The sequence below is a fragment of the Protomyctophum bolini genome (assembly GCF_963924005.1).
Source record: "Protomyctophum bolini genome assembly, chromosome: 22".
Lineage (NCBI taxonomy): Eukaryota > Metazoa > Chordata > Actinopteri > Myctophiformes > Myctophidae > Protomyctophum > Protomyctophum bolini.
In genome coordinates this window covers 12,186,503-12,213,560 of record NC_137883.1, presented here as the reverse complement: position 1 = coordinate 12,213,560, position 27,058 = coordinate 12,186,503, and the positions used below count along the sequence as shown (strand labels likewise).

General features: G+C 40.7%; 2 protein-coding genes across 4 annotated transcripts in view; both read right to left on the bottom strand.

The window, feature by feature from the left end:
• Positions 1 to 2,112: 2,112 nt before the first annotated feature.
• On the bottom strand, positions 2,113 to 15,543 carry rad23b (RAD23 homolog B, nucleotide excision repair protein). The gene is made up of 10 exons (XM_080756574.1): positions 15,349 to 15,543; positions 11,355 to 11,436; positions 10,677 to 10,756; positions 7,130 to 7,296; positions 6,563 to 6,618; positions 5,623 to 5,750; positions 4,622 to 4,766; positions 4,250 to 4,377; positions 3,303 to 3,479; positions 2,113 to 2,669 (listed from the first exon to the last, which is right to left on the bottom strand). Exons 1-10 carry the CDS (start codon positions 15,412 to 15,414, stop codon positions 2,556 to 2,558), a joined length of 1,143 nt encoding a protein of 380 aa, XP_080612700.1. The 5' UTR covers positions 15,415 to 15,543; the 3' UTR covers positions 2,113 to 2,555.
• Positions 15,544 to 20,728: 5,185 nt separating this feature from the next.
• znf462 (zinc finger protein 462) overlaps positions 20,729 to 27,058 on the bottom strand; it is a 65,260-nt gene continuing 58,930 nt past the window's right edge. For all 3 annotated transcript variants that reach the window (XM_080756211.1, XM_080756212.1, XM_080756213.1), the window contains exons 11-13: positions 26,565 to 26,901; positions 25,902 to 26,034; positions 20,729 to 24,366 (exon numbers count right to left, since the gene is read on the bottom strand). In XM_080756211.1, coding sequence (XP_080612337.1) covers positions 24,204 to 24,366; positions 25,902 to 26,034; positions 26,565 to 26,901 — 633 coding nt within the window. In that variant the 3' untranslated portion in view covers positions 20,729 to 24,203. The remainder of the gene's footprint in view (positions 24,367 to 25,901; positions 26,035 to 26,564; positions 26,902 to 27,058) is intronic.

Genomic DNA, 27,058 nt, shown 5'->3' with positions numbered 1-27,058 from the left:
TTAATTTACAACTCATGTAAAAGTTTCACTTTCACTACTAATTTGAAGGTGAGGGTCTATACCATTTTGGTTCGAGTGGCAAGCACCCAAGATAAAATAAATCACACCCGTGTGAAGGGAGGGGCGCTCTGGTGTTAATGAAAGTCCAGACCATTGTGGTGGTGTCCAACTTGTAGATTAAAGTCTGTGTTGTGATCTGTGTTTAATACAATGCAATTAGAATGGGAGTCACATGGTATGACCAAACATTTGTGTTTGATGGCTGTGTTCTGCCCATCAAACACAAAGTGGCCATGCAGTCCACACGTGTCATTCAATGAATGCGACCCGTCTAATATAGTCTAGACCACCAAGATGACCACCAGGGGAAAGCGGGTGGACTTTCTGATAGTAATTTCTCCCTATTATGTTCCATTGTGTTTCAAGATGTTATTAATAATTTTAAATTAAAAAGTTCATTTTTTGGTGAGCGGGGAAAATAGAACCTTTTTTCTTTTTAGGTCAACAGCGAACATAGAACCATTTTTAGTTGAGTGGGAACATAGAACCCTGGGAACATAGAACCCAAACCTTTTTTGGGTAAGCGGGGAACATGGGTACACTCCCTTCAGGTCTGTAACAAAAAACTAATTTGATCATTTTGATTTAGCTGTTAATCTTATCTACAGTGTGAATAAATTAAAAAAGCATCTAAGGCCTTTCATTATAACATCACTTTGCTTGCTTTGTGCCAGTTAGTTACTCATTTGATTTGTCATCTATGCTGCCCTCTTGTGGTCTACAATGTATACAGCACATAAGGTTCTGCTCCCCATCTTGAAACACATCATTCTAGGAAAACAATTACTTAGAGCACACAAGTACTGCGGGTATGTATGTCGGTGTCCTTCAACAGCCAATAAGGGACCACCATTTTTGGTGACGTTACTAAGTATGTTTCAAGGTTGACCAATATCAGAGCAGCAGTCTTACCAGCAGTGGTGAGCACACCTCATGGGGAGCTCTGCTTGCACACAAGGCCATACATGGCCTACTTGTGTGCAAGGCCAAGGCGCAAGTTGGCTTTTCTATTTGCATTCTGGTAAGAGTATGAATTCACATTATCATGAGTCTTCTCCCCAGGGACGGATTAACCCCCACCTGGGCCCCTGTGCCGATCATCTTTTGTTTTGGCTTGTACGATTTCCTCATTTTTTATTCTAATTCAATTGATGTAAGCTTAAGTTTGATGTTGGTAATAAAGTGTACACTTTTTGTGATACTTTAGATGTTAGTTTGTTACTCCTTTCTAGTGTCTTTAGACTACATCATGACAATGTTTTAAATTAATGCAAGTTAGTTCAATTCTCATGACATACTTCAAACTCCTTCAAATAAGTGAACAAGAGTCATGAAAGTCATGGCATAGATTAGAGTTTTTGTATATTTTAATTCTGTAGAAATGACAGGAGGGATGGTATGTCACAGGGCCAACGAGTATATAGATGTTTCAGGATTATAGACTTTATTACATAAGCCACAATGATGCCTGTCTTCTTACAAAGCTGTTGTCCACAAGACACACTTTGATTATTTGCATGCAGTCAGATATTGTAATTTTACTAGAAAATATATAAAACAAAACATTTACCATAACATGTTCATCATTTAGAAATCTTTAGTAATCAAAAACAGCTGCTATAACATCTAGGAATCGCAGTAACTGGAAAGTGAAAATAGAACGAGAACCAATTCACATAACAGGTGCAGGAAAATGTCACCTTCCTACAATAATGGTCCAAGTCATTTTCCCCCCAAGCTTTTCAGAAAACACGGCTGTCTGTTAACTACACGTAACATAAGAGAATTAAAAGGCTTAAGCCAATTTGCATTGAATTTGTGACTTTGGCCACATTTTTAAGTGATTTCTTGTTCCACCTTGAAAAGATGTAAAAGTCACATTGCCTTGTGTGACTTGCACAAAATAGGTCACTCTTGACATAGGCCATTATACTACTGGGGTTCAGCATGATCCTTTCAATAAAGATATATAGTCAATTTTATTAGAGGTGGCCAGCATCATGAAGAGATGATTTAGGCATGAGAAATATATCAATTTAATTAAAAAAAGAAAAGAAAAAAAGACTGAGGCCATTGATTTAGGAAGGTGACGAAAACCTCCCTAATCCTGGAGTCAACTACCTTTCATCATCCTATTTGGTAGATGCTGTTTTGTTTATCTTTTCCTAGGATCATTTTGGTTTATAGTAGCAATCAATACAGATACATTGTGAGATTTACTTAAATGTTCTCCATTGTGAGATTTACTTAAATGTTCTCCATTGTGAGATTTACTTAAATGTTCTCCATTTTTAACTGATCAGAACCAACAGTTCTGACACACCATGTACATTTTAACCACTCGAACCATAAAACGTGGTTAAGTTCTTGTAAATATGTCTCTACATAAAAGAAATTAACAAAAATGTAGAAGGCCTGTAATTGTTTGTGCATCCAATGTGATCAATCCAAAAGCAGAGGTTGGAAATAAAACAGTTTAAATAACTACTTCTGTATTAATCATCGTCAAAGTTCTGTTGTAAGAGGAAGTTTGCTGCCAAGTTCTCGTTCTTCTCACAGGCAAAGTAGGCTTGTATAACAAGTCCCTCTGGAAATCCTAGAGCTTTTAGCTGGAATGACAAAGACAGAGGTTAGAAGTAAGATAGTAACCAAGAAAGGCAGATTGACTGTACATTTGGGCCTTTTCTTAATCAACTGACAGTAGAGCACACTCAGAGCTTGGCACTCATTTTATTGGGTGAACTACTCCTTTAAATATATCAGTTATGTCTGTGTATTTAGTCATATCTGCCCCATGGAATGTTTGATCACAATGGCAAACGGAAATGTAATTTTGATGTACACAGTTTAAATGTTTCAAAACTATTAAATTGCTAATCGCAATTATTTGTATGATAATTTATCCTAAATGTATATATACACACTGTACCAAAATACAGAAATCACTGTACCGGTAATTACACTTGTAAGTAAAACAGTGTGGTACATTTTAAGTGTTCTAGCAAGCGCATTCTTTTCTGTGTGCGTGTACTGTCTTGTGTATTACTAAATACAGAATGTTAACTTTGTGTTTAGCTCCCACACTGCGCTGTCGTGCACAGAATCTACAAATCTACAAACTCACAATGTATCGCATCAGGTCGCATTGTGAGCTTGTATATCGGGCCATTTCCGGTGTGCAAGAAACATTGTGCGACGGAGTAGAACTAAAACAATGTCAAAGCAGGTGGTATGGTCCTCACCCTTTCAATGGCCTCTTTCTCCTGGGGAGTTACTTGGATGTAGTTCATAGGGTTTCCACTGGCGGCATCACCTGTTCCACCTGCACCAACCCTGCTGCTGCTGCTGCTGTCCTGTACCCCCTCTGGGTTGGGCTCATTCAGCATCTGGATGAATTGTTCCTGATGGTTGCTGATCTCCTACAGGAGGAAACAAAACAAGAGACGTCACCAGTGTTGCCATTTTGCCTATTACAAGCGACTTTCGGCATGTTTTTCCTGTAAAGCCGCTCCTAAGGTTGTTTAAACCAGTTTGTTTTCTCAAACATTTTCATGTCAAGTAAATGGAATCCCAAAGTAATATACATTTGTTGACAGCTGGTGGTTGAAATGTAAATGTAAAAGTACGACTTTGTAGATTTAGTAAAATAAAATATCCCTTTGAAGAGCTGTAAGTGGAAGAGGTATCCACATCTGGCACCAAGCCAACCAAGTCACTCAAAATCAGCTCTTGCCTCAACCAATTCAAAGTAATCTTCCTCTGTGTACAACACATCATCGTTTAGTTTTTTGAGATTGTGGAATTTTCCCACAGAAAACGGAATGTTCTATGTAAAAAAATGTAAGAGATACTACGGAACCCATAAAGACACTAAGCACATAGTTTGGCATCTCAGCAGACAGCAAAGCCCAAGTAATGATCACAAACTGCTGCTGCAGAAAGAGAGATGGCACTGCAAGACCTTGCTTTTCGTGATCAGCTAAAAGGTTAACAAACGTTAGCACTCAAGAACCTATATGCACTGAGCCATAGGAAAGAAACATCGTGTGCTGCTAAATGTCATCTACATTCCTGCTGCAGTAACACAATTTGTAATTTAAGACAGACAGACTTGTCTTGTCATGATGCTACGAGAGACTTTAAGACATCAGCCGTGGCGACTGAGAACTTGAATCCATGGTGTTGGTACCTGCAAGAGCTCTGGGTTCTCTCGGCCTATCTCCTGCAGCAGGGCTGGAAGCAGGCTGGCGTTCTGTTGGATGAGCTGCCTCATGGTGTGGAACTGGGGCTGGCTGGCCAGGTAGCTCAGGGGGTTGCCTGGAGAACAGCAGGGTCATCATCAATCAATGAGCCTGTACATTATATTTATATATACACACACACACACACACACACACACACACACATCGATTAACCACTTATGCTTTATTTTATACTTCATAACATTCATAACATTGCATGCATTGAGAGTATCAGAGTATCAAATTCTGCACAAACCTAGACCAAACCTGGAAACTACATTTCTATTAAATTGATTATTTTGAATAAGTGTTGCAATCACCTCCACTGTCGCCCTGTGAGGAGCCGGTTGTGGAGGGAAGACTCAGACCAGCTGTAGAAATGGCTGCCGTTCCTCCTACTGGAGGAGGGGCCACTGTGTCGGCTCCTCCCCCTCCTGTGCTGCGTTCCTCCCTGGCTGGGATGCCCTGGACAACAATTAACAGGTTGAATGCCTGCAATGTACGGGGTGCGCACGCTTTTCTGACACACCGAAGATCCGAAGCGGGGGGACATGCGGTGCGATGCGAAAAAGCGATGGTCCGACATGCGCTGCTCCCGTGCTTGCGGTAGGGTTAGGTTAGGATTGAGGTTTCGGATCAATAGTATGTCGGAACTAAAGCCTGCACCCGCAATGTACGGCGGTCTAATAGCCTAGACTGCCTAAGTATAACGTTACCTTTGAACAGCCACTGCACCGACTGTTGAGTTGCTTGTCATGAAAATCCACTTTAAAATGGTGTAATCGCTTGTTGTAGTGTTGAAAAATATTCCAAGGTGCCGATCACAGCCTGGACGGGCACAGCTATGCAACTTTCCCATTGTTTTCCCATGTCCCTTTGTACGACGGCAAAGGGTAACCACTTAACCCTGTGTTATCTTTCGTTGTACAGTTATTGTACAGTGGAGTACAATAAAAGTGAAACTAGCCAATTTGAATCGGCAAGCTCACGTGTCGCAGATAGGTAGTGATTGGTATAAATAATCATTGGGACAGTCATTCATCTTCTCAGAGGGCTTTGAGACATACAAGGCTTAAAGCACCACCTTTGCCACTTGGACACAACACACATTGAGGTGTAGAGCAGTATGATGCTTTGAAAATCACCCCCGAAAAAAAGGTGTTACACATTAGCTGTAGTGTAGCATGGGTATACAGGTGTGGTGCAGTAGGACGACGAGTTCACATCAGATGGAGTGCAGTACGAGTACACAGCAGGCACTTGATGTAGTGTAGTGCAGCATGTCGAGTACACGTCTATACGTTGGTGTGGTCGTTCTTACCGAGAGCAGATACTCCACAGCTCTGTCTGGGTTGTTGTAGCTGGCTCGGAGAGCCGCCACCACCTGCTCCCTCTCGTACCCCATCAGCATCATCTCCACCACCATGGATTCATATGACTGGCCCGTCACTGAGAAGTGAACACACACACACACACACGTTTGTATTAATATAATTAGGCTTGTGAGGACATACATATTTTGGCATGACTTGTCGGTTTTATGAATGCTTTCGTTTTAATTTTTGTGCCCTCTTTAAGCCTAACCATAAAGCCGAAAATGGCCATTCTACAAGCTCACAACAGCACAACTAATTATAAATCAGGTATATTACTCATTTCTGCGCAAAGCATGTTTTATTGTTGATTTAATGTTTTACCTGTAATGATTTATACTGTTTATACTGATCAACTGTTCTTGGACTGCAGAGAAAACAAAGTGTCTGTAAAGTAGTTTCCCCACATTTGACCATTGAGAGGCCTTGAACACCGTTAAAAGTGTCGCTGACAGCAACTTGATTTATCTTTTTATTGCCCCCCGTTTTGTTTTGCTGCTGCCAACAACACCAATGCCCTTGGAGAACAATGAAGTTTGTATTCATTACGGTCACACAAACAATGTCAAATGCTCAAGAGGAGATGGTGGCCGCACTGGCCGGTGGTAGAGAAGAATGATGTGACATGACTACTACTCAATTTCAGCCTCATTAAAACCCTCGATATAAACAGACACAGTTCAAACAGGAAAGCTTGCACTCGGTAGAGTGCGTGTCTCTGCAAACAATGTAACCGAATTATAATCTATGACATTTTCTTGTCGGGACAGTCAGTGACCGTAGATTTGTCGTCCGGCGTCTTGCCGGAGATCTTAAAGCTCTACATAATGGTAGATTTATTCTAATCAATAATTCATGACATAACTGTTGACGTTAGTAAGGTCTTACCAAGAGCTGAAAGTGCTTCATCGATTAAATCAGGATTAGTTCCCTCTTCAGTGGTACTGCAGGAGAGCAATGAACATGTAATAATGAATACAAATAATGATTTGTATGTAGAGGACGTATCTGTGAAACAAATTATATAACCGAGACAACGGATTTAACCACGTTATGTTTTCAATTCATTTTATCCGGTTATGGCGTTAGTACACAACATTAAGCATCATAATAGTGAGTGTCCTGACAGCATGACTGATCCTAGAATGAAAGTGCGAGTATGACAGGAGAATGAAAATAGTGCTTAAACAATTTTGATAATGGTTTAATTTAGTGTTAGTGGTAACGTGTTGGGTGTTATACCTTCCACGGCCATATATAGACAAGTTACCAAACCTCTTGTATATTTCATTAACTCAACAGGGCGTCTTTGTTTTGTGAACGTCATTGTTAGAACATTTTCAAAACCTTTCACATTAAAACAAAACTCCAAAGACTTGAAAATGCTCAAAAGATATTTTCGCTCTTTGTTATATGACCAAGTGTCTAGGGCCTAAGTAGCCAAGAGAGATATACCCTGTAGCTGTACACGGTGCAGCAGTTGTGGGTGGACTGTCGTCCGTCTTGTCATCTTTAGGTGCATCTTCTGGTGGGGTGTCATTGCCCGACGCCGACACACCTGGAGCTGCTGGGGATGATGTAGTGACAGAGCCCGAGGGTGCAGCTGACGGGGCTGGTTTAGGCTGCAAAGAAGAAAAAGAGTGCCTTTAGGACCGTGCGAAAAAAATACTAACTGTCATTACATAGCAATACCATCATTGTTTTAGCATCATGTGAACACGTTCCCTCCCATTAATATGAGGCCAGTTCTACTGAAATGCGCGGAAAAACCAAAAGAAAAGAGGAACCCCCTGGCCAAGCTTGGATTAATGTTTTATATAAACACCCAAACATTGTACTAGTTTGAGCAGAGGAAAAAAAAAAAAGAATTGTACCGAAAGTGTTAAAATTATGTTTTTATGTGGCCGGTGGCCACCCCCACCAGTTCATTAAGTATACCTGGTTTTCACCTTAGCACCAAAGGCTTTCAGCTTTCAGGAAGAAACAAAAAATACACAGGGAATACATATTTGAATATTCTAATCTAGTCTATTAGAATTAGAGTACCGGTAATGTTAACTCCATAGACACACACAAAACAGAAAGAGTACAAAAATCATGGCACTCCATCTTTAATAAAAAATATATATAATCATTAAACAATTAATGTAATCCACATTATACTGAACAGAGGCGGATCATTACGTGTCCTGGTTGTAATCTAGATGAGTTTAAGTGCAAACACTTGACCCTGGGGTTAAAGTCCCACGTGTTGGCAGAGTATAAAATGATCTTACACAATACCACACTCCTGATGAATTTAGTAAAATTACACCCTGACCTGGAGTTCATGCCTTCATAATATTTCCATTACGTTACTTCTATTAAGCTTCATGTCTTTAACCCATTAAGACGAGGCCGAACAGTTTTCAGAAAAATGACAAACCTTTTCAAGTCAAGGACCCCCAAAACTATATGCATTTGGCCACGGAGCATCATCTTAAAATGTTTGTTTCAGGGACCCCCAGAAGCAAATATTTGAGTTAAAAAGAAATTGCTTTAAAGGTGATATAGGCAAGTTTTCAGCCAAAAATCAACATATTTATCTATCTATATTTGTGGCCTTATTCCCTCTATCTTCCCCTATATTTTGATGCTGAGCTGCTGCCCTGTAGACATACACTCTCCCTTTGTCTCCCTCTATGTGTTTGTATCTGTTTATATCCACTGTTGTTTATGTCGCGGGACGGAAGCGTCGTGTTGGGAGGAGGGTCTGTGTGGGGGGTGACGCGGAGTCTTAGCCAATTGCAGCGCGAGGCTGTGACTGCATGTGTGTTCGACCCAGCAGTATTATAATGAAAACGCAATGCGAATGAAATCGCATTGGTGAAACTAAGATATGGGGATAATATTATACTTGCAATTTGCAAGTATAATAATATCTTAGTTTCACCATTGTTCATGTGAAATAGTATGTTTATGATGTAATATGTAAGCCTGTTGAAATTATGAGAATCGCTATGTATAGCGCATGGTTTGGTGGTCCGGCCGGCTTGAAGCTTGCATTCAACCCGTGCTCGCCAACGGTGACAAGCCGTCGCTGATCATCATAGCGATGAATAACCGTGGACAAAGTAGTTCACATGAACGATGCTGTAGTGGCTGGGGCATTTGAGGGGCAATATGTTTTATATGCACGATTACAAATGAAAGATAATTGAATTGAGAGCCAGTGAGTCTGCTCCACTACTTCCTACTTCCTCATTTGCGGGACTCGTCGTGTCAGTCTTGTGATATTGTGATTACGCTACAGTTACCCTTAAAAAAACATGTCAACTCAATGTCATTGTTGTAACTATGATATCGATAGAAATTCATAATTTTTTAATGTCATATTTAGCCATACGAGCGCAATATCCATAGCGTCCCTCCCAGCAGCAACAACAACCCCATAGCCTGAAGTGACCTGGCTCAGCCAATAGAATGACGGGGGGAGGGGGGTGGAGCTAGATTTTAATTTGTTTGGAAACACTCGATCAATTCTGTGTACAAACACTGAAAACTTGCCTATATCACCTTTAAAAAAAAGAAGACATTTTCATGATTTTTTTATTTCAGATTGTGGCATTTAGTGATGCGCTATGAGCTTGTATATCTGTTATTGAATTGCCAAAGTATAAAATAATGGTTAAAGTGGTTAAAATCTAAAGTGACAAAGATACTTTCCCGGTTTTAATGGGTTAAATGGCTTAAGGTCAAAGCAGTCAGCTTTTTGTGGCAGTCACAGACTTGTCTTTCCACAGACACAATTACATTTGTCATTTATTGTAAAATGACATGACATTGTCCTGGTGTTCATCCTCTTTTTTTCTCTCCCCATCACTAGTGCCAACCCCTTATTTCTGGTATGGTGGGGGTGTAGAGTAGACAACCACGTTTCTCCTCCTATAGTGTACAAATTGACATCATGGCGCCCGGGCCAAACCAAAGGCACCGTGGAGGAATAAAACCCCATTGTCCATGGTTGTGGGCAGTAACCAATATTTAAAGCTACAGCATCAAGAAAACTGCCCACCCAGGCTAAACAACTATTTCTCTACTGGCCTTTGGCACAGCAAGAGAGACTAATAATTGTGTTTAAATATCTCAATATCTGGCAAAATAACTTTACCCAAAAACATAATTCCGCACCCTTCACATACAGTATTATACTATTATCACTCAAATGTGTCACAAACTGTGACCCATCCTGCATACAGGCTAGAGGCCAGTACATGAAAATATGCACAAAACTATTCTTCTGCTTCTTCTTCTGCTACGACCATGGTCATAGCTGTGACATGTACAGGTCAGGAGGAGCACAAACAGCTAAGACATTTAAGAGAGGCAGGGAGGTTTCTAAAGCGAAATTGACATGACATTTGCCATATTTATTTTTAAAACGCTGCAATAGACTCACAAAAGCCAAATAGACAACCTGTATTCTCCGTCTCTCTCCGTTATGCACATGACGCACCTTCCTCCAATGACATGGAAAGTTAATTAACCATCTGCCATCGTCGGCGGTGGTCAGTTTGAGCTGAACAAGGCCTCTTAAAACCAGACACACATGCATGGTTGAACATACAAGGCCATGGTTTAAATGTCGTTTCATGTCCAATCATGGCGTCGAAAATCTCAAAGTGTGTGTTTCAGAGTGTTTAATAAGTGAACATCGGATCACTTTAAAGTCACTTAATCAGATGGTTATTGGGCAGCGTGCATTTCAACATCATGTTTATATTAATGATCAATCAATCGTGTTTTGGTTTGAATCAGTGGAACTAACGTAGTATGATTACATTTATACTAATGTATAATAAAAAGGTTTTAAAGAAAACAAAAAAATACAAAAGATGTTTGTTTTTAAGGTTATATTATCATCATAATCTTAACTGTTTTGCCAATTATTTGGGACTTGCTATATCCTCACATCTAATGTTCAGAAGAAGAGAGAATGAATATAAACTGATCACACTCCTACCTTTGCAACCATGACAACCACAAAGTTCTTCTCATCTATTTTGTACTCTTTGAGCGCCGTGTCATCACTCAGAATTTTACCTAGGAGGGGAAAACATGAATGAGTGTTCATTAACAACCATGGACACATTTTTACCATTTTGGTGACAGCACAATACTGGTGTCCTTAAACAAGGGCCCCCTATGCGAGTGAGACTCTGGCATGACCCGACCTGTATACATTAGTTTTTTAGCATTGCTGGCGGGAGGACCACCTAACTCCATTTTCTTCTCTCCCATAAATCAATGCTATTGAACACTCTTTATGTCTGTGTGTTGGTTAAAAAAAATATTGAATCCATGAAAAGCATTAAAAGGTGCTTCGGACAAAACCAGTCCATTGGACCCTCAAACTCTCTGCTACAGCAGCCAACTCCACCACCTACCCCCCTCACAAGTAATTGACAATGTATAAAGTCACAATACCAACTTCGGTGAGGCAGTATTTCATCGTTTTAAAAATATAACGTTTTCTTGATTTCCTGAGAAATCTATATTTTTCATTTCCTGAAAAGGGAACATTTTGGAGTTGAAGGTAATGAAGGTATGTTCAAAATAAAATGGAGTGTTCAGCTGATATGTGACTAAAGCAAGTGCATTACTGCACCGATATGAGCAGGAATTCATCATTATAACATACCTGCATATATCAATTTCTGTCCATCGACTGGAAAACCGTCCTTCCCCTTCTCATGTTCAATCCTTTCTTTCAATGTCTTGACCTGTGGAAACATATAAAGACATGTTGTTAAGTATCCTAAATGTTACCGTACAGAAAGTGCAGTTCCCAATATCATTGGACAGAACATCTGGAGAGAGAACTACACAGAGACCATTATCCTTATCGTGGTTCTCAAACATTTTCATGTCAAGGAACCTCAATATTTTAAAGAAACTGTACAGAGAAAAACAAGCCCAAAGTAGAGTATAATGAGCAGACTTGGCAACACTACATGTAGCTTGGACAGATCTACAAGCTCACAATAATATAAGGAATTACAAAAGTTCAATCTGACTTGCCTAAACCAGTTTAATTCAGAATGGAGTTTTTTCTTTTGGTCATGAGCCATAACAGCAATTAATTATATCGGATATCGATATCGGCCAAAATGTCCCATCGGTACATTCCTTAAAAAAAAATCTATCACTATCTATTTCACAGAGATGAGCTCGTTCATTTATCACTTCATGTATCTGGGGTGAACAGGCTGGTTTTAATTTTATGAACACTGGATCAGATCAACCTTGCAGCCGTTGGGGTCAAAGTTTTGATAGCTCATGCTTTGTAAACAGCACACTGCATGTACAGTACACTGTCAGTGAAATATGATCTCACTCGATGTTGCCGCCGGTGGCTCAGCAGTCAATCCCCTCTGTTTGATGCCTCCATTTCCTGTTTTTCATGGTCAACATGTAGATCGAACAAGTCACAAGCTGTGAGCGGCAAGCTCTTTTTTTTGCATCAACTGCTTCCTGTAATACATGACTGTTGCACTAGCGAAATGTCCGGGCGGGATGCCTAACAGAACTGTCCACAGTGCAGCGCTACCGAGTCCGACACCATCCCAACCGCACCCAGCCTGCTGCACAGCTCCATTTGTAAAATGTTAATCAGGTCGTCATATTTCCTATTACTAATGTAATAACAGATGGATTTAGCAATGTCGGTAAGGTAACTAGACGTGATGTTGTCGGCATAGGTTTCTGTTGATTTTTACTCGCTACATCTCACATCTCATAACATAACATACGTATACCGTCAGTCAGTCAATAACATAAAATCAACTCATGAAAACAAGTCCAAAGAAGCGAGTATAGGGCACATGATCATTGGCTATTTAAAGTTGTACAGTTACAGTTGTATATCACTCACCACATACATCAACTATTAAAAAATTGGCGATCTACAAGCTTACTATTTTCAAATAAATCTTGATGTACAAATTGTGGAATGTATTTTGTAACATGTATTTGAATGGGGGTCCCTCCCTGGTATTCCTTGGCATGAAAATGTTCGAGCATCACGGCCAAATAAACTACTACACTTTGGAAACAAGCCCAAAAAACATCAACCGGCAAATACCAATATTTACAAGCGACTTCACTTTACAGTCGATTATAATAAGCAGACATGGCTGGCTTCCTGAGACCCGAGGAAGAGAAGCTGCTGTCACGTACAGCAAGCTAATGGGGATCTAATAAATAAATCAAATCAAACCACTGGTCATTGGTGACCCCAAGTCTTCACAATCTGGCTTCCTAACGTCATCCTCAAAGATGACAATGCTGGCCCCTGCAGAGCCAGCATTGTTATTATTTTTCTTTTTTCTTTTTTGAATATTTTGTTTTCAATTTTTCACAAAATACACAGAACGCCCGTCCACAGCCCTCCCACCTCCCCACATACAAACCCACATACATAGAAGAGAACCGATGTGTCGTTTTCAAAAATGTTCTTACGTTTTAAAAAACAGACGATCTACAAGCTCACAACACGTAGCAGATATGACAAATACCTTATGCACAGAAATGCAATAAATAAGACAGAACAAATGTTTTGTTCTGTAAAATAAAATAAGCCGATCTACAAATTCCCATTGCAATTATCTAAAATAATTCCTTCAGATGAGGCGATTATGTAAGAATCGAGACATGTCTCCTGCTGTTTTTTTTTCAAAGAATACAGCATAGAAATGGCCAATTATGTCCCGCCTGAGTTGGCTGTTCTGTTGTGCACAGATAACAGCAATGTGGGCGCATTTCACTGGAGAGTAGACCCACCCACATAATCAGCATGTGTTGCTCATCCCACAAATGCATGAACAGTACATTACAAAGGGCACATCAATTTAAATGGGAATTAAATTGGAACCTCACAATCCGCTGTACCTAGGAGAAAAGGTTCTGTGGCGAGGTATCCCTGCAGTGGCAAAAAACCTTTTTGCAGTATCGTATCCAAAATCATACCTGTGTGAAGTGAGGGGCGATCTCATCATTATACATCATCATACATCATCTCATGAACAACTGAATTGATGTGATTGGTTTAAATTTACATCATATTTGGCAGACATTTGACCTAATTTCTCCTTTCATTGTCTATGAGACGTGTGGGGACAGGATTTACGTCATATTTGGCAGACATTTGTCACCTAATTCTCCTGTCAATGGCAAATATTGAGACGTGCGAGGACAAAAGCTGTATATAGGAGGGGCTAGTGCCCCTAAAAAAGTTACGGTATTTCTGCAGAGCTACGGATGATAAACTTAGTTGTGGAAAGTCAAACTTTTAGAGCGGGGTGAAACCAGGCACGTAGTGTGGATCAAATGATTGACTGGGAAAATTAGGGGGGGGGTAGGTGTGAACTGTGAACGACTTGGGGGACCATTTCAAACAAAGGCGGCCTGCATGCCGTTTGCTATACTAAACAGAATGCATGCACATGGTCTGCCAAAGTAGGCTATCTGTTGTTTTTTCACCCCCTCTCTTCAAAGTTAGACTAAGCCACGGTGAAACAACCACTTCCAAAGCTTATGAAGTCAGCCAGTGCCATGTTTTGCCAATGCAATCTTACGGAAGCAGTACTGTTGTGGATGGGGTTGACTGTCAAATAAGCAATTTCAGCCTGGTTTAAGGTTCCAAACAGGACTAGAGCAAGGTCATGATCAAACACATATTTCCACAAACTTTCTGAGGGGTTTGCATGCAGCCAGACAGACTTACCAGTACACATTCACTTTTGATCACAACTTGGCAGTCTTAAGTCAATTTAGTTTTTAGATATGTCCAGTCAAGTTCATTCTCTATAAAGTACATCTGCATATTACAGGAAGAGTGGACACCAAGGATGAGTGGGCAGACAGTGGGCACCAAGGATGAGTGTGCAGACAGTGGGCACAAAGGATGAGTGTGCAGACAGTGGGCACCAAGGAACAGAGGGCACCTCGATTTTAAATTGGCTATTTCTTTATATATTGTTTTCCCAGAATGTTAAAAAATAAACTATTTTGGAATATACAATATTCGGATAAATGATAATTATGATATTAGAACAAAGAGCTACAAAACCTGTATAATATCCAGCCCTTTTAATTGGGCATAAAACTTGAAGGGTAAATAAATAAAGTCGTGCATGTTCAAATCTGTATACTAATATAGTTTACATTACTGAGAAAGAAATGTCAATGTGCATGTCCAAATCTGTAGTTTACATTAATTACCATTTCCCAAATATCTTATTTTGGTTAACTATTGAGACTGTAACACCGAGCGAGGTGACCACTCATCCTTGGTGCCCACTTTTCATGGCCCTTACAATTTTCAATTTGGTTTCCATCTTCTATGGGATACGTCTATGTGCTGGACCCGACTAATTAATTTACCTGACTAGTCAACACAAGCGATTAATTAATCCGTCTCTAAATGACCCACCAACGTCACGTAACAGTTTCGCCACGCAGGAAAGACTAGACGGAAAACTCGACTTAAATAAATAAATATCACGTCACAGTCTATTAACAAACTAGACTTGCGTTGGGAACTTGCAATAAGTTAATATTCCGTTCCAGGACATAGTCGACTCCCTGTGTCCAACCCCCAACGGTACATGACAAGCATTAATTCAAACACTCACCGTCTCCTCTCCGTCTATATCTATTTTGAACGTCTGCTGCTGCAGTGTTTTCAGCGTGATCTGCATTTTGTTCGACGTTTAGTTGGACTTTCTCGGCCTCCCTGGTCCCTTTGAAACACAACTTGAAGTCTTGTTGTCTTCTCACTGCCTCATCATGAGCTGCTGACAACCAACCGCCATTGCGCTTGTTTTGATTTCTTCTTCTCTTCTCTCTCTCTCGCTCGCATTTTCTATCTACACAGAAGGGAAAGGTTGGGCAACAATGGCGCCCTCTACTGGTTGTTGTCAACACTCGAGAATCAAGAAGGTTTTATTACAATAATCTAACATGATAATATTGAAGCAAAAAATAAATACTACTACTACTTCTACTACTACTACTACTACTACTACTACTACTACTACTACTACTACTACTACTAAATTTTTTATATTTTAACACACTTGCTTTGGCAATGTAATCAGACATCTTTAGTAATGTCATTGATTTTGATCAACCCTTTTAACCAAAACAAGGATCAAGGTTCAATGTTTTTATATCACATCATTCACATGCGTTTACAATGCCAGCTGTGGCAGCATTGCAGGAAGTGATATTGTTCTTTGAGCCTCTTGTGACAACACAATAAAAACACAATAAGCATATCAAAACATCATGATAAAAATCAGACCCGTCTTAACTAAGTGGTGCTGTTGGGGTGTCAAAATATTGGTTGTCGAACTATTGGAGTAGTGGGACTGTTGGTTGTCAGACTATTGTTGAAGACACTTCGACACCAACTCTGGGGGAGCACGGGATATAGGAACCTCATCTGGCCATTCTACCGGCCACGTTATTCCTGACCCACAGTCGCTTCCACGATTTTATAAAACTAATGTTTGATGTTCTCATTATTGAGACCTCAGAGAACTTTTTACAACTGCAGTATTTATTTCTGAAGAAAGAACTGCTGCAGCAGAAGGCATGACTAAACACTTGTACTGCAAAGCATCATAATATCACATAAGTGAGTCAGTGCAATGAGAAAAATGCTCCTATTTGTCTCAAAGTGACTGCAAAAGATGTTTAAAAAAGCTTGTATAACACCACAATGTGCCATAGCTCTGTTTACACACTGCTGTACCCCCTCCAACAGTAGGCTATAGGCTATACTTCCCCCTTTTCTACAGTTTTTATATTTTACCACTTGCTTTGGCAATGTAATCAGATTTCTTTCTCATGCCAATAAAGCTCATTTGAATTGAATTGAGTCAAGAAGAAATGCCAACGAACAAAACAAAGGCTCAATCATGTTCTCATATAGAAACTGCTCTAATCAAACGAAGCTAACCTTTTAAACCAGGGGTGCCCACACTTTTCTGACTCGAGAACCACTTTCAAAATGACCAGTTCAATAAGATCTACCCACCCAAAGATGATCCCAATGCTGAAATGTACCTGAGGGGGCTTTGGAATAGTGGTGCTGGCTACTATATTATAGTAATCAAACACATCTGGAATGGGACATGGAGGGAAAAATGGAATTGGTAGGGTATTTGTTTTTGTATAACTTGCTACTGATGTTTGTGCACAACAATCTTGAAAACAAAGTATTTCATTATGGGTGAGTTGACAGGCCCTTCTAGATGTCAATCAATCAAGTCACCTTAATTCAAGTTGCTGATGCGAAAAATTATTTTTTAATATATTTAAATGATATATATTTTCAGGACCATGTCATCAATGTGGTCTACCTGCACAGCCTTTGTGATCTACTGGTAGATCACCATCTACCTTTTGGGCACCCCTGTTTTAAACCATTGGTTCTCAACCTTTTCCGGATCAGAGGCCCACTTGAAAATCTCTAAAGCGTTCGCGGCCCACCCATCTGACCACCTACATGTATCAGCTGCCATGTTAACTAAGTGGTCAGATAGATGCTGGGCCACGTGCATTTTCAGAACATGTTTATTTCAATGATCAATCTGTACGTTCCAGTTTGGATCAAGGGAACACTATTAAGTTCCTTTTAGCGATATCTAGGCCTGTATCTTTTAGCTCACTTTTCCAAGGTTTTAAAGAAAAAAGTACAAACACATTTGGTTTGTTTTTTACATAATGTATTTTTTTTTAATGTTATGTTATCATTAACATCTAGTGTTTTGGCAATTATTTGGGGTCCCACTTGTAAATATCCTCACGGCACACCACTGTGCTCCCGGCCGGCCCACAGGTTTAGAACTACTGTGATTTATATTGGGTTGGTCTGTCCTGCAGCCTGGCTCCCTCCTGCGTTTCAGTGTGACTCACGTCATCTATAGCCGTGTATTCAGAGCCTTCAGTGATTTGTGTCTGACAGGCTGACAAACCCAGCAGCTCTGTGTAAGAGATAATGCGCTTGGAGCTCAATACGGTGACACTTCGTCCTTACTTGCTGTCTCTGTGGTTGTCTTCTATCTCTCTCTCTCCCTCTCTCTCTCTCTCTCTCTCTCTCTCTACATAAACTACACTTTCTCTCTTCCTCTACCACCCCTTCTTTCATATCTCTTCAGCATCCATCCCCCTCTCTCTTGCTGGGTCATTAAAGAGGGGGCAGCAGTGTCTTCACTTGCCTTGGCTTGCACGCTCACTCATCAGGCATTCAGCATGTTTCTCATGTGTCCTCCTATCCCCTCTTCTCTCTGTGGCTACTCCTCCTCCTGCGTCTGTCTCCAGGGGTCGGCGGGCTGCCGTCGGCCCTTCTGAAGTGTTGAGCCGTGGAGATTATACCGTCTGATCCCGGGAGACATGGAGATATTTTTAAAAGATGATGTTAGACCTGTGAAATAAGTAGTTGTGCCCTCAGTCCCCCATATAGGCAGCAAAGAAAATGGTATGTATAAAAAAGAGAGAGAGAGCGAAAGAGAGACTTTGAATATGAAGTCTTCATATTGATAAAAGACTTGTCAACAGTAAAATAGACTTTGAAACATGTTATACAACCCGGGTCAGAAGTGTGGGCCCCACAGTCTCTAATGTTTGTCCTGTTATCTGAATCTGTTTCCTCTGTTCTTTTTCTTTTCTATTTTCTATTCTTATTTCTATTTGATTTGACAATGCAAAACATTGGGATCTTGTACTAAACAATTCCACCCTGATACCCTAGCCCGTCCCTAAATCTGATAAACTTGAAGTTGGAGCAGCATATGAACACAATTTGTACAAATATTGTTTGTGGGTGTCAAATTTGCATGTGCACATGCCGCACGCACGCACGCAGGCAGGAACGCATGCATGCATGATGCCCCCCCCCCACGCACACACACAATGTTATAATTTCATGTTTTATGATCATACATTTGGATAGCTAGGTTGTAATGAAGCGGTTATGATCATACTACCGACATATTTATTTTCTCTGGGTTATCAGATTTTAAATACAGGCGACCACATGGAAGTTTTCTGACACTCAGTATCACCAAAATATATATATAATAATAATAATATAGGCCTAATAAAATAGGGAAAAACAGTACAGTACAGTAAATACCTCACATGGCCAGATTTATTAAGATATGTGTTAGTTAGATGATATATATATTTCTACTATAACACAGTGAGAAAAATAAGTGAATTGAAATTGAACATGCTTTGAACTGGTTCCAAGGGTGAATGTGAAACCTTTGATTGTCTCCTAACCTGGTCATCACCAAGGCCTGTGGATAGAATGGACGTCTCTGATGCAAACATCGCCGAGCTTTGTCACTGTTCCTTTTGAAGTGACTGCTTGTCACATCTTTTTATCCGTGCCCAAGGTGAAGTGACTACTCAATGGCCTCTAATGTCACACCTCTTTTGTCCCAGTCCGGCCGGAGGGTCGCTTGGCACAATGGAAGCTATGTGTATATGAAGACATCTGATTAAATTCCTGATACTGTATGCCGGAAGGTTGGAGGAAGGTTATGTTGAACTACTTTCAACCTTGAGCATGTATTATGCATAATAGGTGAAAAATGTCCTCAAATTTCCCCTTGAAAACAGACAAATTGTTAACACTGCTAGGTTATCACTGTTTGTCTGTTTCCCTTCAACATACTGTAATTATACCACTCTGTCAAGTTATACTGTATTGATCCGCATGGGTAGGCAACATTTCTCATCTGCAATGACCCCCCCAGTGTTGGAAAGTAACTAAGTACAATTTCGAGGTATTTTTTTAATATTTTATATGGTATTGTATTGTTTGTATTTTATATTGTATTGTTTTTATTATTTGAAAACTTCAGTTACTAATTACTTTGTAGATTTAGATTCAGCCTGTACATTTCGGCCATTTGAAAATAGCCCATCTATATTGCAGTATTGATACTTTTACCTAAGTAAAACAGTACTTTGGTTCTGCACTGTCACGACTGAACAGAAGATAGAACCCAAGCGCAGAGCCACAAGCAGAGAGTTCAAATTAACTTATTTATTGAATCCAAACAAGGGTAAAGCTTACACAAAATGACAAAGGTTGCAAGCAAAAACTAAACTGTTCAAACTTAAAGCAGGGATGCAAAACAGTTCAAAGAGTCCAAAAAGCCAACCTTACACGAAGCGTAATGTCCAAAATACCAAGGCACATGACGAAGACAGAACTGCAAGGAAAACATCTCAGGAACAGAGTGTATGTACTGGAACAGAATGTATGTACTGGCAATGTTTGTGTGGAATGAGTCCAGTCTTATGGGGAGCAGGATGATTGGAGAAGTGTCCTCAGGTGTGAAAGGGGCATGGCACTGTGGGGATAATGAGAGTGTGAGCAGGTGTGTGGCAAGGACTGAGAGAAGCATGTAATGTGGGAGTGGCTGACAAGGAAACATGGTCTGTAGGGAGACAGACCATGACACTGCACTGCTCCTTATCATTGTGGACAGAGGCCAGCTCCAACTGAAGACCACTGCCTTGCTCAAAGGCGCTGGCAGGAGGATGTCACAAACATGTATGTGTTCTGGTACGACAGGAAACCGGAGCAACTAGCCACGTTTAGGTCAAAACATTGTATAAATAAATGCTTTTCTCATGTAGCTGTTATTCTTTATCCTGACAACTGTTTTTCAGACGTGCATGCGTTCCTACAGAGAACATGCAAACTCCACACAGAAATAAAAGGCTCCAGACTTGGAGGTTTGAAGCTGGAGATCCACACTTACTTTATCATTTATCTCGCTTGAGTTATGAGTTGACACATGGCTGTCTTGATATGCATCCAATCTCATTTGTTCAAGAAATTAATGAGTCTAAGTGATGTATTTAGCATACTGTAGGGTGTAGAGTAGGCTACCATGTGATACTGTATGGGAAACGTCAGCTTGAATCCCTCTTACAACTGCATTATATCAAATGAGCATGAACAGAGGAAGCACACAGTTGAACTGTTATCTGATAACTTTATTATCAAGTTAAAAAAGACAATGAATTACAATATTTACATAATATCCAGAGATAAATGGAATAAAATTGTAAACAATCATTCTAGGCAACATCACAACCCATCATCAGGTAATCTGATTTATATTGGAAGAAAGGCAAGATGGAGAAAATCTAGGACTCAAACTATGGAGAGAACAGTCTGAAAAACAAACTAAACATATATACAAGTATCCAGTGTGTTGTCAGCAGGGGCTAAATTGGGGGCAAATTGCATTTCAAGAATAATCTAGTTTATCTCCCGTATGGAGATATGAGACTGTACACAGTGAGTTGTTTAGAGTGATCTTCTGTTAACCAGCTTCACTACCGGCAATGTCCCAATTTATCCCCTGGTTTTGAGTGGGCTTGCGAGCCTAGTCTGAACAAGCTCCCACTGCAAAGCTTATTTCCATAACATTTTTTTTAGAACGGTTATAACTTTTAAAAAGCTACATGGTAGACATGTAAATAGAGAGAAACAAAACAAAAATAAAAAAGGGTTTTGAGTTTCAGCACAAACTCAGCCTGTGTTTCTGAGGTACTAAGGCTGAGGAGGGACGTTGTTGGGAGAGGGCAGCTACATTCCCACCTGTTAGTGTCTCATCTATGACACACAGGGATCAATGTGAGGCTTAACACCCCGGGGCAACTTTAGCTTGTTAGCCGGGTTGACCACAGATGAATGGACTGCTTTCTTCTCTGTTACTCGGGAGTGGCAGGGGGACCTTATGGGTATTAGATACTGGAGTTTCTGGCTTTTGGATTGACCCGGCCTCTCCTTAACTGTGAGTTTGTTGGTTTACTGGTAAACCAGATAGCGACTTAGCGAGTGACCAAACAGGTAAAAACTCAGACGCTCCTGAAGGGTTTTCAAAGTGGGCTGAAAGGCTAGGGTGAATTGAAAGGAAGACGGAAATGGAAAATAAATAAAATAAAATAAAAGCATACATAAATATTGTGCCAGTCATTTTGCAAAGTGGGGGCCACAGTTAGGCTATTTGGGGGTCCTTGACATGGAAATTGAGAACCGCTGCCCTAGGGAACCGGACGTTTTCACTTTCTGTCTTGCTGTTTTTCCCTGCCTACAATAAAATCCCCATGTCATTGATCAGTAACTACGTGTTAATATAGAGGACAACCTGCCCAGTCCCAATACAGTACAACAAAGAGGAGATAGGAGATAATTTCATTGCAACCAGACATTGTACAACAGCATAATTACATTGGATGGGGGGCTAAGAAGCCCCCAAGGGTTATCTATTATCTTTTGATTTATTTACTTTTTTGTTTATCATGAGAACAACACCTAAAGGAAAAAGGGTTAAAGTATTCTTTCTGAAACACCACAGTTCAAACACTTGACAAGTAGTTTTGTTTTCTATACATGGCTGCAAACATGCAGATGATCCGGGTTCGTACCCACAGAATTAAAAAATCTGCTTCTAAAATTCCATGGTTCCCATTTCCATCAATGGTTCATTGCTCAGGAAAGACAATCACAGCAAACATCGCCAGCTTGCTAGACATTTTGGTAACAAGAACTCCATTCCCATGTGTTCTCTGCCTACACACCTCACTCCCAGGTCGTAACATGTGGCAAGTTGGGAAAAGATTGACCATCGCGTCAGAAGACGTGTCGGGGGCTCCCGTGTCACGTCGCCGTGGACGCGTGCAGTAAAAAAACATTTAAAACAAGACAGCAGAAGCAGACTTGAGCCCCGCGCGGCACGCACAAGAAATGTCTGCTTCTGCCGACATCGTGCCGTTCGAGTTGCATACCGATTGGCTTTGAATCGAAAATTTATGCCTGACACCTGGTCAGGAGGTGTCACCGATGTACGACCCGGCTGTGAGGATGTGTCGTCTCTGCAACTTTGACTGCTCAAAGGAGTTACAAGTAACCATTAATTATTTCAGACTGTTAAAATGTTGCTTACTGATCTCATCAGAATTTGAAATTAAAAGCTGAATTAATTGCTATTCATTTCTAATAAGGCTTTGGGGTATTAAAGCAGCAACTTCCAACAAAATACAATCTCTGCCTTATTCGTCAATAACATAAAAAAAAACAACAACACAGCTTTGTTTAAAAAGAAGAAGCACACAAATGCAGGCTCTGACGGTTGCCTCATGAGTCAACACAGAGCAATATAATATTATAGCCTCGCATTTGAGGTCCGGGGAACAACAATGTATACAGCTTAAAATAATTATTCAATCTTCACATTACGGCCCTCCACTAAACACACTCCCATTAGCATACATCAGCATACATGTATGTGCAAACAAATGCTGTTCCGAAATGTCTTTTAGCCACTTTCCCCCTGGTGACCCTGTGTGGGGAATTTTCCAAAATGTCCCTAACAATTCCAAAACATTTCAAAAATAGATATAGTTGTATATCCGTTATTTTTGTGTTTTGAATAGGGCTTAAGTAGTTAATGAGGAAAGAAAAGACATACCACAAGTATATTACTACTAGACGAGTTGTGTTCCAGGGTATGACTCAGCTCAACGGTATACTTATGACACGTTAGCATACCTGCTGAGCTGGTATCCTGGAATACAATCACAATATACAGATTTATAGGGCAGAGAATTCAACGCAACATAGTCCCTTCATTATGTTATTATCAAAGAAATTATTATTAGCCAACAACAACTAACAAACAAACAAACAAACAAACAAATAAATGTTGGAGTGGAAATACTAGGGGGAGACAAAGGCTGAAGACTTTTGTGAAGTACATCAAGGGAATTATGATGTAGCATGATGCAAAGGAGGGGGTAGGGGGTGTCCTACAAATCAATGAAAAAATAATTATTATGTATAACTAGGATAAATAAGGTGCAACTATTCCTCAAGGAATACCTCTACTCAATTACTGTAATACTAGGCTAAGATGCAAAAAACAAAACAAAAAAAAACAAGAAAGAAATCAACTTTGATTTTAAATAAACAACAAACGGTAGCACAGCGGGGATGCTTATATTTTTAATACCAAATTAGTTCCTTTTAGGTAAAAGGTGAAAGGTAAAAGGTGCTTAAAACAGTGAATTCTTAAAATTTGGATTCGGAAACATGTTTTTACTAAACATATCAGTAGATTTATATAGGAGGGAGGATTCCCTGTAGTTTATGACCAAAATGTCAGCACTAAGAGATCTGTCTACTATTGGTTACCAATATATTAAGATCTGTTCTAGGGGACTGCCCGTTTTAAAATGAGTACTGTAGATGCAGTACAACTTAATACTTCTAATGTGTAACTCGAGTAATCTAATAATATGTACACACAAGAGAATTCACTTCAGTTTTCCTTTTGTTTTTTTTGCATCGTCATTTCCTTTAGCATCCTACTTTGATACCCAACTCAGCATTGTTCCTATCAAATATTTAGGATTTTCTAGCTCAAATATCATGTTAGGCAACGATTCTTCTTCAACCAAACTGTTGATTGTTTTTGGTCTCAAGCAATTCTTTGTCTTCCACAAACAGATCTTGACTTCCCTGTGACACGTCGGTAGGACTGATGCTCGATAGATCCATGCCAGCCGGTCCTCCTGTGGGTGTTCCTGGGGTGCTGCTGGTGTCCATAATGGTCCTACGAGAGGAAACAGTTCAAAAAGCAAAGGTCTACTCTACATCACGGTATAACAACAAGAAATGGACACAAAAAAGCTTGTGGTTGTGTGGAAGTCAAAGGGTATAGGCCAGGGCATCGATGCCTAGTGCTTACATACAGCAATTAGACCATTTAGCATCCTTAAAGCTATAACCTTTTCAATTAAACACCACAGATTACAAGAAGCTCTCTGCACTGAGCCCAGCGAAAAGACCAGAAACCCAAATCAACAGCATTCATCACCAGAGTATTGCAATGTCCTTTTTGTTAAAAGAAGCCATCCGATTCTAAATACTGAGCCTGAGTAGCCTGAGGGACAAGAAAAACGGAACACCTTCCTATACGATACAGAACGATAAGCAGTGTTTTATTTTAACAGCAGGCTTAAAGGGGTGATCACACGAGGTCAATCACTACAGGCGCAGAGGCTTCAGAAAAGCTTTGGCCAAACAGCCAGGCATGCCATATCATTTGCAAATAATGATTTTATTGGAGATGTGTCTCCCTATGGATCGTCTCAGTCAGTGTGATCTATACGATCTATACATCTATACGTTCGCGAGACATGGCCAAAGCATTTCCGGGGGTCCCCAGCCAAAAAACGTTGAGAACCCCTGACCTAGGGTATGGGGTGCCGATTGCGCGGAGGAGAGAAACTGCCCCCCAGTGCCCACAGTGTCGCTGGCGGGATTCGAACCCGGGATATTGTGTGAGGTGACTGCGCTCTATCCTTGAAGTGGCTGGCTCTAGCTTAGAGGAAGCTTTAATGACCAAAGTCATTAAACACCAGCTGCTCCTCAATACCATTATAGGTGAGGTGTAATCTACTTGACTTTGTTTTTGGCAGTTTACGACTATGTTCATAGGTTGGCCGTAAGGGGCTTCCAACAACTCGCAAAATGTTGTACCGTCCCTTCCATTATTCCTATCCGCCAAACATGGCACAGACGCTGGTACTTATACCCCTGAGAGATTTATAAGTAATGTTGATACTTACACCGCTGAGGTTTGTTCGTACATTTGTCCGGGATTAGCTAACTATATTTTGTCATATTACATTTGTCATATTACAGTGCCATGCAAAAGTAGTGAACATCATTAAACTCAACATGTTTTTGAGCTTGTAAATTAATCATTAAATAAAAACAATCTCTGCCTATTATGATATATTCCAGTCTGGTTCTTAGATATTTAACCATAGGAAGGGTGGAAAAAAGGAACAAGACCATGTACCATTGGAACACATGATCACAGGAAAACAGTTTTTCTTTCTACCCAAGATCAACAATACACTATGAAACCCTTGACATAACACTCAAATTAATCAACATTTGAGTGTGAATGAAAGAACCCTCATTGAGATACACGTTGTAATCTTTCCCCAGAAACATGGAATGGGGTCAGATGGGTAGTGATTGGTATAATCATTGGGACAGTCATTAATCTACTCACAAAGAAAGAGAAAACGTTTCTGCCCCACAGTTACCACTAGGTAAGGAGAGCAGAATACTTACATGCCATGTCGCTGGACATGTCGCTCCCACTCGGTGCTGTTGGTGAAGCAGCGACCACAGAACTCACAGGGCAGACGCTTCTCCACGCCGCTCAGCCCATTGGGAGTGCTACTGGTAGGAGCTGCAAAGGCTTCTGGGAAAGAAATGTGAAAGTCGATATGAGGATTATAATCGAACTATAAATGCACCAAGTCTCTGTGTGTGTGTACGTCTGTAATGCACGTAACTCGCGAACCGTTTGCCCCACCGACTTAAAATTCCACACGCGCGTACCACACACCCACAGGGAGTGCAGTGCCCGTTGTCGAGTCGGTCGGACCCACGGTTGACTCTGGACCTGATCTCCATATGGAGCTGTCCTGTTCTGACATCATTCTACATCTCCATAGACTCTATATTTGGGCATGCCTGACAAAGAACTCCATATATGGGCATAAAAGGGGCACAGACATTTTAACTGGGTGGGGCATGCATTTCCAACTTGCATCGTTCCAAGTAGGTCAGAGCCCAATGGGCACCACTCTAGAGGCTCTGGACAGGGCCCCTGCCCAGGCTCTGGACAGGGCCCAGATTAGTCAATTGACCACACCTGATCACTCCTAGATCTCAATCATTAACTCAATGGCAAGATGGCCGTGGTCTGCATAAGGGTGATCATGTTACCTTGCAGGGCCGGTGTCTCTGCTTCCATCTCCTCCGCTCGGTCCTCCTCCTCCAGCTCCTCCTCCTCCTCCTGCTCCTCCTCCTCCTCCTTAATGTCTCCCTCCAGGACACGGAGGTCCACGTCTCTCCGTTCCTCCACCTCGCTGTCCATCGTGTCCATCCTGTCGTCGTCGTCCTCCTCTGCAGCCGCTGCTCCAGCATCTATCCTTAAGTCTGCCTTGTCCTCGTCTTCCTCCTCCACCTCCTCCTCCACCTCCTCCTCACTGCTCCCTCGTCCCTTCATCATCTCCAGCTGGTCCAGGTTGACGCGGCCCATCAGCTCAAAGTTTCGGATAACCTGGAGAAATTACAGCAAGTAGATTGGTCAAGCAACGTCGATCCAACATGCGATAGATGCCACCGGGCTCCAGCTAATCTTCTTCATACGTTTTGGACTTGTCCTGCCGTACAGCCTTATTGGTCAGTTATATATATATTTTTTTTATAACTTTATT

Coding starts and splice junctions, on each gene's coding strand:
- rad23b (XM_080756574.1), bottom strand. CDS start 15,414: ATGCAGATCACGCTGAAAACACTGCAGCAGCAGACGTTCAAAATAGAT. Junction 6,619..7,129: donor GCACCGTGTACAGCTACAGG/GTATATCTCTCT, acceptor GCTCTCCTGCAG/TACCACTGAAGAGGGAACTA. Junction 4,767..5,622: donor CTGTGGAGTATCTGCTCTCG/GTAAGAACGACC, acceptor ATTGTTGTCCAG/GGCATCCCAGCCAGGGAGGA.